The sequence below is a fragment of the Dromiciops gliroides genome, chromosome 4 (assembly GCF_019393635.1).
Source record: "Dromiciops gliroides isolate mDroGli1 chromosome 4, mDroGli1.pri, whole genome shotgun sequence".
Lineage (NCBI taxonomy): Eukaryota > Metazoa > Chordata > Mammalia > Microbiotheria > Microbiotheriidae > Dromiciops > Dromiciops gliroides.
Genome location: NC_057864.1, coordinates 180,981,532 through 180,996,836, shown reverse-complemented (window position 1 = coordinate 180,996,836; position 15,305 = coordinate 180,981,532). Strand labels below are relative to the sequence as shown.

The following is a 15,305-nucleotide window of genomic DNA, read 5'->3' as shown; positions in this document are numbered from 1 at the left end:
AAATAGTTGTTCCAACTTTTCCCTTTCCTCTCCCCCCCCTCCCCCCCCGGCAGCTCTCTCCGGATGTCGCCCCCCCCCCAAACCCTACCACCTAGCGGGGGGAGGGGGGGCGGGCCGGAGGGGTGGAGAGGCGTCGTTGGGAAAGGCCGCGCAGTCTGCGCTTCTTTCTCTGATCTTTCCCCCACCTCCCCACCTCCCCCCGCCCCCCGCAGCCAGCTCAGCTTCCCCAGCCCCCATTCCACGTTGACTACTTTGGGGGAAGGAGGGGAGAGCATTGACAGGAAGGGGGGGAGCCAGCGCTGGGCGAAGGAGAAGCCGGAGGAGGAGGCGGAGGAGGTGCCTCGGTCTCTCTTTCAGCCATCCCAGCTCCAGGCACCATGTCCCACTGGGGCTCTCTCAGCCACATCCTCCCCCTATTCCCAGCCCTGCTCCTCTTGCTGCAGGCCTCGGGAAGGGCCCTGGGCCGGGCCAGCCCGGGTGGGGGGCCCTTAGAAGATGTGGTCATTGAGAGGTACCACGTCCCCCGAGTCTGTCCTCGAGAGGTGCAGATGGGGGACTTCATCCGCTACCACTACAACGGCACCTTTGAGGATGGCAAGAAGTTTGATTCCAGGTAATGGGGCGGGGGGCCCCCAAACATACCACTCCCCATCTCCTAAGCACAGCCCCTCCTTGTCCTCAGAGATTCATCACTTTTTACTCTTAAAGAGTCTCCCAGAAATCCCCTGTATCCAGACATCCTGTCCCATTTCCCATGCATCCTCCATTCTTTCGCCTCCCATCCTGCTCAAAGTGCCTGAGATAGCAACACCCAAGGGCCAATCACTTGTTTGCCTATAATTTGCATGTTGTTTGCATACTGAATACATTTTCTTTCTTTTTTGGGGGGGAGCGGCAATGGGGGTTAAGTGACTTGCCCAGGGTCACACAGCTAGTAAGTGTCAAGTGTCTACGGTTCAGATTTGAACTCAGGTCTTCCTGAATCCAGGGCCGGTGCTTTATCCACTGCACCACCTAGCTGCCCCCTGAATACATTTTCTAAAGAATCGGGGAGTGCGTATACAAGGGTCTACTCTACTGCATCTGCTTACTGTCGTATGTGTGTGGGTGAGTGTGTGAATATTAGTCTGGGACCCTCTTCAGACAGCTTGCCCCCATCTCATTTTGATACTCGATCCCTTTCTTCCAGCCCACCCCCGACCAAATTTGAGGGTCTTTAAGAAAGGTAGGGGGAATTTATCCGGAGGAAGGGTTTATTTATTTATTTATTTTTTGCGGGGCAATGGGGGTTAAGTGACTTGCCCAGGATCACACAGCTAGTAAGTGTCAAGTGTCTGAGGCCGGATTTGAACTCAGGAACTCCTGAATCCAGGGCTGGTGCTCTATCCACTGCACCACCTAGCTGCCCCCAGGGAGGGTTTATTTAGAGCCTAAGGGAGAATTTTGTAAAGCAGAGACAGGAAAAGTAGAAAGAAGCGGCACCGATCTGTGAGGGAAAAGAGACATCTCTCCTGTGTCCCCTGACATCTCATTGCTGGACTCCCTCCCAGCCCCTTCAAGGCCACTTCTCTCCATTCCTTACCACCGCACCTTCCATTTTAAAGGCAGAAACGTTGGCTGTCTATCTTGCTGAACTACGGATTTGGAAACCTGACTCCTTCATCTTCTCCAGGGAGACCAGTGCAGGGTGAGGGTTAGGAAAGAGGGAGGAGACTGTAGATGGGAGGTTGGCTTCCAAAGATGATAGGGTATGTACCCAGGATTCTAGGCCTCCTCCTGATCCACTTCCCCAATAAATGCTGCCACTGTTTCAGAAATAACTGCTTTGTAAAACCACTACGGTATCTTTGGAATCATCAGTTCAGATGCTTTGGGGAGTTGTGGCAAAGGTGGCAGAGGCAGTGGGCAGTGCTGGGTAGTAGAGCAGTAACGAGGAATGTGTTCATATAAGGCAAAAACAGGGTCGTTTTAGGGGGGGGATTATTGGTGCTTTACACCAATGTCTGGCACTGCCCATTTCCCACAGAGGCCTTCGTGATGAACCTCAAGATGAAGTGTGGAGATAGTAAGCACATGAGGAGAAAGTGTATACCCCTGCACATTATTGTCCGAAAACAAAGCCCAATTTGTGCTAGATACAGTTCTGCTGGGCAGGCTTTTGAGCTAGATGACTCAAGAGCCCCTAGGAGGAAATCTTAGTGCTACTTTCTAACCAAGTAGCCAAAACCAGGCCTGGACCTTACCCTCAAGGCCCAAACCCAGGAAGACAGCCCCAGCTTGACATTTACTACCCAAATAAAAGAGATTCCCCATTTCTGAAACAGAGGTCCAATCATGATGGGGCAAAGGTCATTGAGGACATGCTAATTCAGTTGGGAAGGGGGAAAACTTAGAAGGTATGTTTGCAAGAGTGTACAGGGGCGGGGGCAGCTAGATGGCGCAGTGGATAGAGCACCAGCCCTGGAGTCAGGAGGACCTGAGTTCAAATCCAGCCTCAGACACTTAACACTTACTAGCTGTGTGACCCTGGGCAGGTCACAACCCCAATTACCTCACCAAAAAAAAAAAAAGTGTACAAACCTGCACAAGGAACACTGTTTATGTGTATGTTTGTCTTTAGGTATGCAGGTCCACGTATAGACTTGTGTGCATATGCAAGCACAGATCATGAGGGATTAATAACAACTACTAGCATTTATATGAGGCAGCTAGGTAGCATAGTGGGTAGAGTGCTGGCCCTGGAGTCAGGAAGACTCATCTTCTTGGGTTCAAATCTGGCTTCAGACACTTACTAGCTGTATAACCTGGGGAAAGTCACTTAACCCTGTTTGCCTCAGTTTCCTCATCTGTCAAGTGAGCTGGAAGAGGAAATTGCAACCCCTCCAGTATCCTTGCCAAGAAAACCCCAAATGGGGTCATGAGGAGTCATTGAAGAACAACAAACATTTATGTGATAATTTAAAGTTTGCAAAGCACTTTACAAGTATTATTGGATTCTCACATCATCCCTGGGAGATAGATGGGTGTCATTGTTATCCCCATTTCACAGATGAAGAAACCGGCAGATTGAAGTTAGGATCTCACAGCTGATATGTCTGATATGGGATTTGGACTCAGGTCTATATCGACTCCAGGCCCAGAATTCTGTGCACTGTGTCCCATCACTTACTGATGATCGTATTAATGGGTAGCACATGCCTATCATTAGATGCATTTTTTCAGAAGCCTGTCGAATAGGAGCTTGGCACAAAGATGCATCTAGAAATATGTTTTGTGTGGCTTTGCCCATGTGTACCTATGGTATTGATAGCTCACATTTCTACAGTGCTTTATCATTCCCCTATGAGATAGGTAGGACAGGTATGATTATCCCCATTTTACAAATGAGGAAACTGAGGCTCGAGAAATTTCAATGACTCTCTAAAGTTGATGATGCAGCTCATAAAAAGCTCAGCCCAGATTTGATTTAGTCAGGTCTACTGATTCCAAATTCATTGTTCCTTCTACTATACCACATGGCTGCAATGAGACCGTGGGCTATTGAATGCTGTCCTCATCCCTCCTTCTGCAGCTATGATCGTGGCGTGACAGTAGCAGGCGTGGTGGGTGTGGGTCGGCTCATCACTGGCATGGACCGAGGGCTCATGGGCATGTGTGTCAATGAACGCCGCCGCCTCATCGTGCCTCCCCACCTTGGCTACGGCAGCATCGGGGTTGGTGAGCAGAGGAGGAGGGGTGGTTGGGACTCAAAGCATGGAAAATTGCAGGGAGGACTTGGCCAGAGGAAATGGTAGGGAGGCACAGCTACATAATCCTTAATGCTTAAAAATGAACAAAATGAGTAGTCCAGGTTTGATTATCACCATTTTACAAATGGGTCTCAGAGAAGTTTAAGTGACTAACCCACAGGCACACACTAAGAAATGCTGGAGCCTGAGACTGGACCCAGATTGAGCTATGAATCCAGTACTGTTCCACCTTGCCACTCAGCTCCCCTCATAGAGTGAAGGGAGCTGCACGGGGCAGCAGAAGCTAGGGTGCTCCTGGGAAGGAAGATGTCCCTTTGAAGGGAGGGCTGGGATTTTCTCTTGATTGCCGCTGTGGCTGACAGTCCGCCCTCCCCTCCTCAGCTGGGCTGATCCCTCCTGACTCCACACTGTACTTTGACGTTGTCCTGTTGGATGTATGGAACAAGGAGGACTCAGTGCAGGTGAACACTCTCCTTCGACCACTCAATTGTCCCCGCATGGTCCAGGACAGTGACTTTGTCCGCTACCACTACAATGGCACGCTGCTGGATGGAACAGCTTTTGATTCTAGGTAATGGGGACCCAGGAGGACCTTGGGAGGCACTGAAGACTGTGGGGCCTGGAGATGAGGGAATGGCGCAGGCCATGAGGAGTCTTCTCCCTCCTCTACCCTTTCTCCTTCTCATTCTCCATAGCTACAGCAGGAGTAGCACTTATGACACCTACGTGGGCTCAGGATGGCTCATCAAGGGCATGGACCAGGGGCTGCTGGGGATGTGTCCTGGAGAGAAAAGGAAGATTATCATACCCCCCTTCCTGGCGTATGGAGAGAAGGGCTATGGTGAGAGCTGTGGGCTCAGGTGAGGGGAGATGGATGGCTATTAGGAGGAAAGTGATGGCACTAGAAAGGGGGTAAGAGGGGAACTCTCTACAGGATGACTTTGAGATTCAAATTATGATCATATACAAATGCTACCCAGCCTGTCAGAGCTGTGATGAGCTCAGGATACAGACTGAAATTGTCTGGACAGGGCCAGTAGGGAATTATGTTTTGTTTGACCCTACACATTTGTTATGAGGCTTCCCCGCACCCCACCCCCCCACTCCACTGGGGTTGAGGGTGGGGCAGGAAAGGCAGGGAGAGAAAATTTATATTGATTAATGATAATGTGGTTTTTTTGTTTTAGTTTGGGTTTGGGGTTTTTTTGCAGGGCAATGAGGGTTAAGTGACTTGCCCAGGGTCACACAGCTAATAAGTGTCAAGCTCTGAGGTCAAATTTGAACTCAGGTCCTCCTGAATACAGGGCCAGTGCTTTATCCACTGTGCCACCTAGCTGCCCCCAATGATGGTTTGGGGTTTTTTTGTTTTGTTTTGTGTTTTTTTTGTGGCGAAATGAGGGTTAAGTGACTTACCCAAGGTCATACAGCTAGTGTCAAGTGTCTGACCCTGAATTTGAACTCAGGTCCTCCTGAATCCAAAGCCAGTGCTTTATCTACTGCACCACCTAGCTGCCCCAAATGATAATGTTTAATTTTTTTAAATGACATGCAAACTATTTACCCCAAGCTTGGCAGGCCAGAGAAGCCTTCAAGGAGAGGGGGAGTCCCCCTAGGGAGCTTGACCTTGGGCATTCCTCTCTTTATCCTCTAGGAACTGTGATCCCTCCTCAGGCTTCCCTCGTTTTCCATGTCCTTCTAATTGACGTCCACAATCCCAAGGACAGTGTCCAGCTAGAGACTTTGCTGCTGCCTCCAGGCTGTGGGCGGAAAGCTGTGGCAGGGGATTTTATGAGATACCATTATAACGGTTCCCTGATGGATGGCACCATTTTTGACTCCAGGTAAGAGGTGGGGTTGGCCTAGGGGAAAATGGCAAGAGCTGAAGAATTTGCTGAAACAAGTCACTGAAAATAGGGGAGAGGCTAGAAGAAGCACTGGTGCGGGGGGGGGGGGGGGATATCACAGAATCTTCGAGTCAGAAAGAACCTCAGCACTCATGATCAACAAGTGCTCGACGTCCAGTAAGAAGGAACCTGGTAGATCCACAAAGCAGCTCATTCTACTTTTCTAATTGTTCAAAGGTTTTTCCTTATATTAACTCTCAATGTGCCTCTTTTCAACCCCAATTCATTGTTCCTATTTCTGCCCCCTCTCCTCCCAGAGCTAAACAGAACAATCAATAAGCAGGCATTTATCAAGTGTTTAGTATGCTGAACAGCTGGGTGGTACAGTGGATAGAATGCTAGGCCAAAGTCTTCCTGAGTTCAAATCTAGCCTCAGATACTTACTAGCTGTGTGACCCAGGGAAAGTCACTTAACTCTGTTTACCTCAGTTTCCTCATCTATAAAATGAGCCAGAGAAGGAAATGGCAAACCACTCCAGGATCTTTGCCAAGAAAATCCTAAAGGGGGTCACAAAGACTTGGACATGACTGAAAAATGACTGAACAACTATTACTAGGTACTAGGTACTGTCCTAGGCCCTGGGGATATAATAAAAATGAAGTTGTTCCTACCCTCAAGATGTTTTCATACTATAAGGGAGACAACATGTACATTTATAGGTACATACAAAATATATCCCAGAAGCTATCCAGCTTAAGGTTAAAGATAGACCCTTAATGGGGACAGCTAGGTGGAGCAGTGGATAAAGCACTGGCCTTGGATTCAGGAGTACCTGAGTTCAAATCTGGCCTCAGACACTTGACACTTACTAGCTGTGTGACCCTGGGCAAGTCACTTAACCCTCATTGCCCTGGGGAAAAAAACAAAAAACAAACAAACAAAAAAGATAGACCCTTAAAAACTTGGGGAATATTGGGTGAACCTCCTGGCTAGCTGGCAGGTCCTGTCCCCTAAGTCTGCTTAGTCAACGCCCCCTCTGAATGGGACCAACAGACAGGTTATAGTCACAAAATAAATACCACAAGGAGATGGCAGAGGATCAGAAAAGACTTCATGAAGAAAGTGGTACTTGAGTTAGATACTAAAGGAAATTGTGGGGTCTTAGATGTAGAGGAGACATAGGAGTGGAGCACAGCCTGTGGAAAGGTAAGGAGTTTTGGGAGATGGAATGTCACATGTGAGGAACAGCAAAAAAAAGTCCAGTTAAGGTCAAAGGGAGTAACAGAGGCCAGAAAGGTAGTTTGGAGCCAAGTTGTGAAGGGCTTTAAATGTCCAATAGAGCAGTTGGTAGGAATCGCTAGGAATAAGGAACTAATGGAGTTTGTTAAATAGGACAGTGATCAGACCTGTACTTTGGCAAAATCATTTTGGCAGCTTGTGTGGAGGATGGTTTGGAGTGAGAAGAGGCCTGAGGCAGGAAGGCCAATTAAGAGAGTTGAGAGGAGGGGCAGCTAGGTGGTGCAGTGGACAAAGCACGGGCCCTGGATTCAGGAGTACCTGAGTTCAAATCTGACCTCAGACACTTGACACTTACTAGCTGTGTGACCCTGGGCAAGTCAGTTAACCCCCATTGCCCCACAAAACAAAAAAAAAAAGGAGAGTTGGGAGGCTTACCATGGGCCAAGTCCTTTCAATAAGAGCAGCCTTTTGTTGAGTTCTCTTCTGGTTCAAGGCCAGACATTTCAATATTTTGAGGTTTGTGTATACATGTCTTAGGCAAGCTTTGTTTATTTCACAAATACTATAGTTACAACATGGGAGAAGCTATACAGTGCAGTAGACTGAGAACCGGATTCCTGAGCCTGAGGGACTGAGTTCACATTCCACTTCTAACACCTACCGTCTGTGTGACTGTGAGCAAGTCATCTAACCTCTCAATGCTCTGGGTAGCTCCCGAAGACCCTAAGTTGCAGAGAAGGTGCTGACCTGCAATGGCAGAAAGAGCTATCCTCCCCCCCCCAAAATTCACAGGTCAAGTTTCTATCCCTGTATTTACCATAATATATATCTTGGCTAAGTAAAATTTATGCTAAACAAAATTATATATATATATATTTTTTTTTAGTGAGACAATTGGGGTTAAGTGACTTGCCCAGGGTCACACAGCTAGTAAGTCTTAAATGTCTAAAGCCGGATTTGAACTCAGGTACTCCTGACTCCAGGGCCAGTGCTCTATCCACTGCGCTATCTAGCTGCCCCTATATATTTTCTTTTATCTGCAATAACATAACATTCAAAATTTCACAGAACACTTAGTGAAACTTATGTCACACTGGTGTGTCATCACCCAGCCTCTGAGAACCATTATGTTGGGTGCTGTGAAAATCCTCTCCTTTCTAGGAGCTTACAACCTATTCAGAGAAAGTAAACATGTATATATATACATTTAAATACAAGATATACACAAAAATTTAAGATCTTTGATGGGGGAAGAATTACTGGTAGCTAGGAAAGTCAGGAAAAGTGTCATGCAGGAGGTGACCCTTAAGCTAAGCTGTGAAGGGAAGTAGGTTTTCTATGAGGTAGAAATGAGGAGAAGAAAGTGCATTCCAGGCATAGGGTTCAGCTTGAGCAAGAGCATGGTTGTGGGAGGAGCAAACAGGCCAATTTGTTATACTGTGGCTTATGGGAAGGATGGTAATATGCCTTACATCTAGAAAGGTAGTTTGGTTACTGGTTACTGTGAAGTGATGGACTTAAAGATGTCAAACGAGACATATGTTTCTGGATATGGCCTGGGAGGGTGTTTGTTTTTCTTGACTATGCATAACTGTTTAAAGAATTTGGTCTTCCTTCCTTCCTTCTTTTCCTCTCTTCTTCCTCCTTCCCTTTTTTTCCTTCTCTCCTCCCTTTCTTCCTTCCCTTCCTTCTTTTTCCTGCATCATTCCTTTCCTTTTTCCCTTTCTTCTTTCTTTTATTCCTTCCCTTCTCACATCTTTTTTCTTCCTCCCTTCCTTCTCTCCTTCCCTCATTCCTCCCTTCCTTCCCCTTTCTTCCTTTTTCCTTCTTTCCTTCCTTCCCTTTTCCTCCCCTCTTTCCTTCCCTCCCTCCTTCTTTCTTTCTTCCTTTTTTCCCTCCTTTCAACTTTCCTCTCTTCTTTCTTCCCTTCTCCCCCACCTCCCCCAATTTTGGGGAGAGAGAAGGGAAAGAAAATAAGTGCTTGCTGATTTTTTAAAAAGCAAAATAAAAGATATATTTTTAAGAAAAAAAGGAGGATGGAGCCACATACTGAAAGATTTTAAAAGTCAAACAGGGCAGTCTATATATTATACCAGAGGCAAGACAGAATTCCTGGAGGCTCTTGAGTAGGAGAGTGACATGGTCAGAATTGCTCTTTAGGAATATCATTTTGACAGCCTGGTGGAGGATGAGGGACTGAAGGCAGGGAGACCAATCAGAAGGCTACTGCAGTAGTCCAACTGGGGAGCCATGAGGGCCTGTACTAGGGAAGTGGCCCGGTGACTAGAGATAGAGATGTGATCAGATGTGGAACTGACTGGACTATAGCTCAGTCATCAAAGAAGAGAGGGAGGGGCCCATCTAGTCTATGAGGCTGATTGGTCACAGTGCTTAGAGGACATGGAAGAGGGCATGGAATTGTCTACCTGACAACACAGCTCCATTTCTCCCCTACTGCAGCTACTCCAGAAACCACACGTACAATACTTACATAGGGCAGGGCTACATCATCCCAGGCATGGACCAAGGTCTGCAAGGAGTATGCATCGGAGAGCTCCGACGAATCACCATCCCGCCACACCTCGCCTATGGAGAAAATGGAGCTGGTAAGATTTTCTCCTTTACCCACCCCACCACCCCTTTACAAATCCCAGTCTCAATCCTTCCCTTACCTTTATCTCCCGGTTACAGTGGGGACATCTTTTCTCAAACCAATAGATATACCCCCACAATACTAGGCAATATCCAGGGACTTGAGCCTGACTGACCCTTTTCCCTTTCCACAAATACAAATAATTTGAGTAATCCATTAGGTTCTCAGGAATGTGATTCAAAAATATAATTTTTCAAAATGTGAACATTGTCTGCTGGGGAAGTCCAATTCCTGCTTCTATTTTTCCCCATAGGGAGGGCAAAGTAATTCGAAAGACTATAGAATGGTGGATTTTCCATCTTATCCCTAAGTCCTGGATGACAGGGAGAGAGTGTGTTGACAGTAGAGAGAAGAAAAGGGTGGTAATTAGAGTTAGGGGCATGCCTCAGAGCCATGAAGGCCTCAAGATTCATCTTGGTTCTGCCATTTACTACCTGGGTGACCTTGGACAAGGGAAAGGAACAAGCATTGATTAGAGGCCCACCACCATGTACCAGGCACTGTGCTGAGCACTTTACAAATATTTCATTTGATCTTCAAAACAATACCCTGCGAGGTAGGCGCTATGATTGTCTCCATTTTGTGGCTGAGGAAGCTAAAGCAGACAAAGATTAAATAACTTGCCCAGGGTCACAGATCTAGGAAGTATCTGAAGTCAGATTTGAACTTTACTCTAGGCCCAGTGCTCCATCCTGTTTCCTCATCTGTAAAATGGGGGATAAGGAGTGGGGTGGGAGTGGGTTAGATTGGCCTTTAAGTTTCCTTTTAGCTCCAAGTCTATGCTTATGCAACGGTGTATTGTCTATCCTGGGCTCCAGGAGACAAGATCCCAGGCTCAGCAGTGCTGATTTTTGATGTCCACGTCATCGACTTCCACAACCCTTCCGACACGGTGGAAACTCAGACAATCTCCAGGCCCAGCGAAGGCTGCAATGAGACCTCCAAGCTGGGAGATTTTGTCCGCTATCACTATAACTGCTCCTTGCTGGATGGTACCAAGCTCTTCTCTTCGTGAGTACTGGGCAGGGGACAGTCATTCATTCATTCATTCAAGGAGTGCCCATTAAGCACCTGCCACATACCAGATGCCATGCATGGGTGCTGGGAACACAAAGACAAAATCCAAAACAGTATCTGTCTTCACACGAATATAAACTTCTACTGGCAGAGAAATGGAATACAAGAAAGCTCACCCACTGCCACACACCAGGCTGCATTTGTTCCTTATACTGGTCAAGGAGGGGAAAAAAGAGAAACAAAAACGAACCATCTCTGATGATCTAGAGGCTGGTTGTTTGGTTTCTAGACAATCTAGGGCAGAGGTTCTTAATCTGAGATCCATGGAGATTTCAGGGGATCCATGAATTTGTTTGTTTTTTAATTTTGGTCACTGTATTTTGGCATAATTGGTTTCCTTGGTAATCCTATTTTGTGTATTTAAAAACTATTCTGGGGGCAGGTAGGTGGCGCAGTGGATAGAGCTCTGGCCCTGGATTCAGGAGGACCTGAGTTCAAATCTGACCTCAGACACTTGACACTTACTAGCTGTGTGACCTAGGGCAAGTCACTTAACCCCAATTGCCTCACCAAAACAAAACAAAACAAAACAAAACAATTCTAAGAAGTTCCATGGGCGCCACCAGACTGGCAAGGGGGTCCAAGACACATGAAAAGGTTAAAAGCCCTAATTTAGGGTTTCTTGTTTCTCTTACCTGATTCCCACATGTCTATTATAGCTATTTTCTCATTCCTAAGTATTTCCCATCCAAAGGGGAAGGGGAAGGGGAGGGAGGGAACAAGAGTTTACTAAGTACCCCTTATGTGTGAGGTGGGCAGCTAGGTGTCGCAGTGGATAGAGGGCTGGGCCTGGAGTCAGGAAGACTTATATTCCTGAGCTCAAATCTGGCCTCAGACACTTACTAGCTGAGTGACCCTGGACAAGTCACTTAACCTTGTTTGCCTCCATTCCTCATCTGTAAAATGAGCTGGAGAAGGAAATGTCAAACTACTCCAGTATTCTGCCAAAAAATATCCCAAATAGAGTCACAAAGAGTTGGACATGACAGAAAAACAACTTAACAACAACAAAATGTTTCAGGCACTGTGCTAAGTGCTTTACAATTTTTATCTCATTTGAAGTATGGGCTATTAAGTTCCTCATTTTACAGTTTAGGAAGCAAAAAGAGGTTAAGTGACTTTTCCAGGGTCACACAGCTAGTAAGTGCCCAAGGCTGGACTTGAACTCAGGTCTTCCTGACTCCGGGCCCAGTTCTCTACCCACTGCTCCACTTATCTGCCTCATACCACCTAGTTGCCTAGTTCCATTTAAATTCAGATCTTGCAGACTCCAAGCCCAGTGCTCTGTCCACTCTGGTGATAGCTGTTTCCACTAGCCTTCAGATCATTGCAAATGGAGGAAGGGGAAAACATCAGGCCAGGGACACTTCTCCAGATCCAAATACTCATTCTCTTCTTCCAGCCATGACTATGGAGAGCCCCAGGAAGCCACTTTAGGGGCCAACAAGGTGATCGAAGGACTGAACACCGGCCTTCAGGGCATGTGTGTGGGAGAGAGACGACAGCTAATCATTCCTCCTCATCTGGGACATGGAGAGAACGGAGGTGAGGGGGAAACGGGACATGAGATCCTACGCTCTCCAGTCCCTTGGACCTTGTCCCAACTGGAGAAGGTGCATGACTGGTGACAGAGCTAAACAGGGGCAGGGAAGGAGGGTGAAGGGAAGCCCACAGAGGTTCTATTTCCAGTCAAGGGATTTAGGAAGCCTTTGGGAACAAAGCATTGACTGGTTCTTCTCATTCTTCTAGAAACCTCCCCCTTTAAGTTCTAGCAACTGTGGGTCAGATGCTCCTCTCTACTCCTTCATCTCTCACTTTTTCAAATACAGCAAATGGGGGCTAGTGAGGGCCTGTTGTTGGTAGGGCCGGTAACCTTAACCTCCAATGACGTCTCATTCCTGTCTTCCCAAGCCCGAGGTGTCCCTGGCAGTGCTGTGTTACTATTTGAGGTAGAGCTGGTGTCCCGAGAGGAGGGGCTGCCTGAGGGTTACTTGTTTGTGTGGCACGGGGACCCACCCACTAAGTTGTATGAAGACATGGACCTCAACAAGGATGGAGAGATCCCACCTGAGGAGGTAAGCGGAAGAGCCCTATCACTTAGAAAACCATTACTCAGTTCAGGAGTGTGACTAAGAGCTCTGCTATTCATTCATCCCATTCATTCATTCATTCAAGAAATATTTATTAAGCACCTACTATGTGCCACACTGTGTTGGGGACTCAAATCCAAAAATTATATAGCCCTTGCCCCCAAGGAGTTTACATTATATTGGGAGTAAATAACATCTACACAAAATACACATCCCTTCCATATTGCAACTTTCCCCATGGCTATTTTGATATGTTGTGGGTTGGCGTAAAAAATTAAATGGGAATTTGGGGGGAGTTTTGCGGAAGCTGCAGATGACAAGGCCAGCAGACAACACAGGAAAAATTGAGAAACTCAGAAATGCATAAAATATATGTATACTATTGTATAATATCACCATATATTTTATCTTTTAAAACCATCATAAAAAAGACTTCGCTGATACAGACCAAAAATCTTTACATGGATTTTCCAGATTGTGAAGGCAATGCGCCCCTAACCCTCTCAATTTGGAAGGGATAGTTGTAATTTGGGGAGGAGGGCACTAGCACCTAGGAGGGTGAGAAGGGGTTAGGAGAGACCTTTGTAGGAAGTGGCACTTAAACCAATCCTTCAAGGAAGCTAAAGATTCTAAGAGGCATTCTGGGATAAGGGAGGGTATTCCGAGTATGGGGAATAGCCTGTGCAAGGCATGAGGGCTGGACATAGAATATCAAGTACCCCTAGTAGTCCAAATGAATTCAAATATTAACCAGTTCTTGCCCTTCCTCAATTCCATTCATGCTCCTCTGCATCCCATCACTAGTGCTACTGCTTTCCTTTGTCCTTGACCCCTCCTCTCCCTCTAGACTTTTTCCTTTCTCACTTCCCCTCCTTGGGTGTCACCATCCCTCCTACTCTTTTCAGGGCTCGCTGTCACTCTAACACATCAGGCTCCCTTCCCCAGTTACTATCGAGTTAGGTTGGCCTGATCCAATCCCTTCAAAACAAGGATGACCTCTGCCTGTGGACATCCTTCCCAATCCCCACTCCTGTGACCCAGCTTGACCCATTGGGCTTTGACTTTTGCTTTACCCTCCATCCTGTTGACTTTCCTTCCCTCCCAGTTCTCCACCTTCATCAAGGCCCAAGTAGCAGAAGGCAAAGGGAAACTCATGCCCGGGCAGGACCCTGAGAAAACCATCGGTGACATGTTCCAGAACCAGGACCGAAATCAAGATGGCAAGATCACTATGGAGGAGCTCAAATTAAAGTCAGATGAAGACCAGGAGAGAGTTCATGAAGAGCTCTGAGGACTGGAGGAGTAGGGGGCCCAGCCTAGAAGAATGCAAAATCCAGCTGGCAGTGGGACAGACCTCTGATACTAGCCCCTCTTCCTCTCTGCTGGGCAGCTTTGGGCTCATTTGCCAAGCCGTCTTAAGGTGCTAGCTGCTGCCTGGCCTTCCAGGCAACACCAGATTTAAACCCAAGGTGCAGGCCTCCATTTTATTCCTTCCTTTAGCCTCCCCTTAGATAAATTGTTTAAGAGTGAGATCTACTGGGGCAGCTAAATGGTACAGTGGATAGAGCACTGGCCCTGGATTCAGGAGTACCTGAGTTCAAATCCAGTCTCAGACACTTAACACTTACTAGCTGTGTGACCTTGGGCAAGTCACTTAAGCCCAATTGCCTAAAAAAAAAAAAAAGTGAGATCTACTAGGAAGCAGTTTTTGGGGGGTGGAGGATAATTGAGTTTCTCTCCTTTGGCAAAAGTTAAGTAGGGCCAGCACATACTTCTCTATCCCCTCACATGCACCTCACCAACACCAGATAAAATGGGCATCGTAGGGTGTGGGCTCACCTATTTTAGATTCTTCAAACCTCTTCTTCATTTGCTTCCGTCCTTCAAGTGTCTCCCCAAACTCCCTGTCTACATCTTAGGCTACCAAGGAACAAAAGCAGAAAGCAATGGGGAGACCCCTTCTGGTCCTCAAGGAAACTGACCTAGTCTGTCTGCCCTTCCACTGGAAAAAAAAAAAAAAGAGGCACTGGGGGAGGGGGCAGGTCCAGCCAGGCTATCCTACCTCACCTACTTCTGTACCATCCCCTCAGCCTGGGGCTCAGAGGGGTTAAGATGGCCCCAACTCTGCCCATGTTGCAGGACAGGGTTGGATTCTGTGTGGATTTGGGTCTGCTACCTTTGTGTGCTTTACCCCCAGGCCTTAGAATGTGGCTTTTTTCTTAAAATGAGAAAAGGGAAAGGGAGAAGAAAAAGAAGAAAAAGGGTAAGAGGGCAAAGCAAAAAAACAAAAACTGGATGGGTGTTGTAACTGTAAAAAAAAATTATTCTTGGGAAATCTGAAATGTGAGGTCATCTGGGGTGGGTGATGTAGAGGGCGAAATCAAAAGCCAGTTGTATTTTTTTCTTTATATAAAATAAAAATTTAAACCTAGGGCCCCAGGATGTGGTGATTAAGGGGAAAGAGGGGTCAGGAGTAGAGGATGCAAGAGAATGAAACCTTTCCCTCTGTTCCCATTCTATCCAAGACAGTGTGTTTCATTCTCCTCTTCCCACTGTGGGGAGATTTCCTGTTTCCCCCAGGACTAGCTAGATTTCCCACACCCAAGGGTTCTAGAAGTTCTGAGCCAGAATCCAGAACTGAGATTTCACAAG

General features: G+C 46.9%; 1 protein-coding gene across 2 annotated transcripts; it reads left to right on the top strand.

Annotated features, from left to right (window-relative positions):
* The first annotated feature begins 237 nt into the window (after positions 1 to 237).
* FKBP10 (FKBP prolyl isomerase 10) lies at positions 238 to 15,039 on the top strand. Of its 2 annotated transcripts, none has more exons than XM_043964114.1 (10): positions 238 to 613; positions 3,572 to 3,717; positions 4,131 to 4,320; positions 4,445 to 4,590; positions 5,401 to 5,590; positions 9,294 to 9,439; positions 10,305 to 10,497; positions 11,966 to 12,108; positions 12,475 to 12,638; positions 13,759 to 15,039. In XM_043964114.1, exons 1-10 carry the CDS (start codon positions 378 to 380, stop codon positions 13,942 to 13,944), a joined length of 1,740 nt encoding a protein of 579 aa, XP_043820049.1. In that variant the 5' UTR covers positions 238 to 377; the 3' UTR covers positions 13,945 to 15,039. The 2 variants fall into 2 exon arrangements, with proteins under 2 accessions (XP_043820049.1, XP_043820050.1); XM_043964115.1 differs by having other exon boundaries at positions 4,445 to 4,609; positions 5,474 to 5,590.
* The last annotated feature ends 266 nt before the right edge of the window (positions 15,040 to 15,305 follow it).

Coding starts and splice junctions, on each gene's coding strand:
- FKBP10 (XM_043964114.1), top strand. CDS start 378: ATGTCCCACTGGGGCTCTCTCAGCCACATCCTCCCCCTATTCCCAGCC. Junction 614..3,571: donor GGCAAGAAGTTTGATTCCAG/GTAATGGGGCGG, acceptor CTCCTTCTGCAG/CTATGATCGTGGCGTGACAG. Junction 10,498..11,965: donor GGTACCAAGCTCTTCTCTTC/GTGAGTACTGGG, acceptor CTCTTCTTCCAG/CCATGACTATGGAGAGCCCC.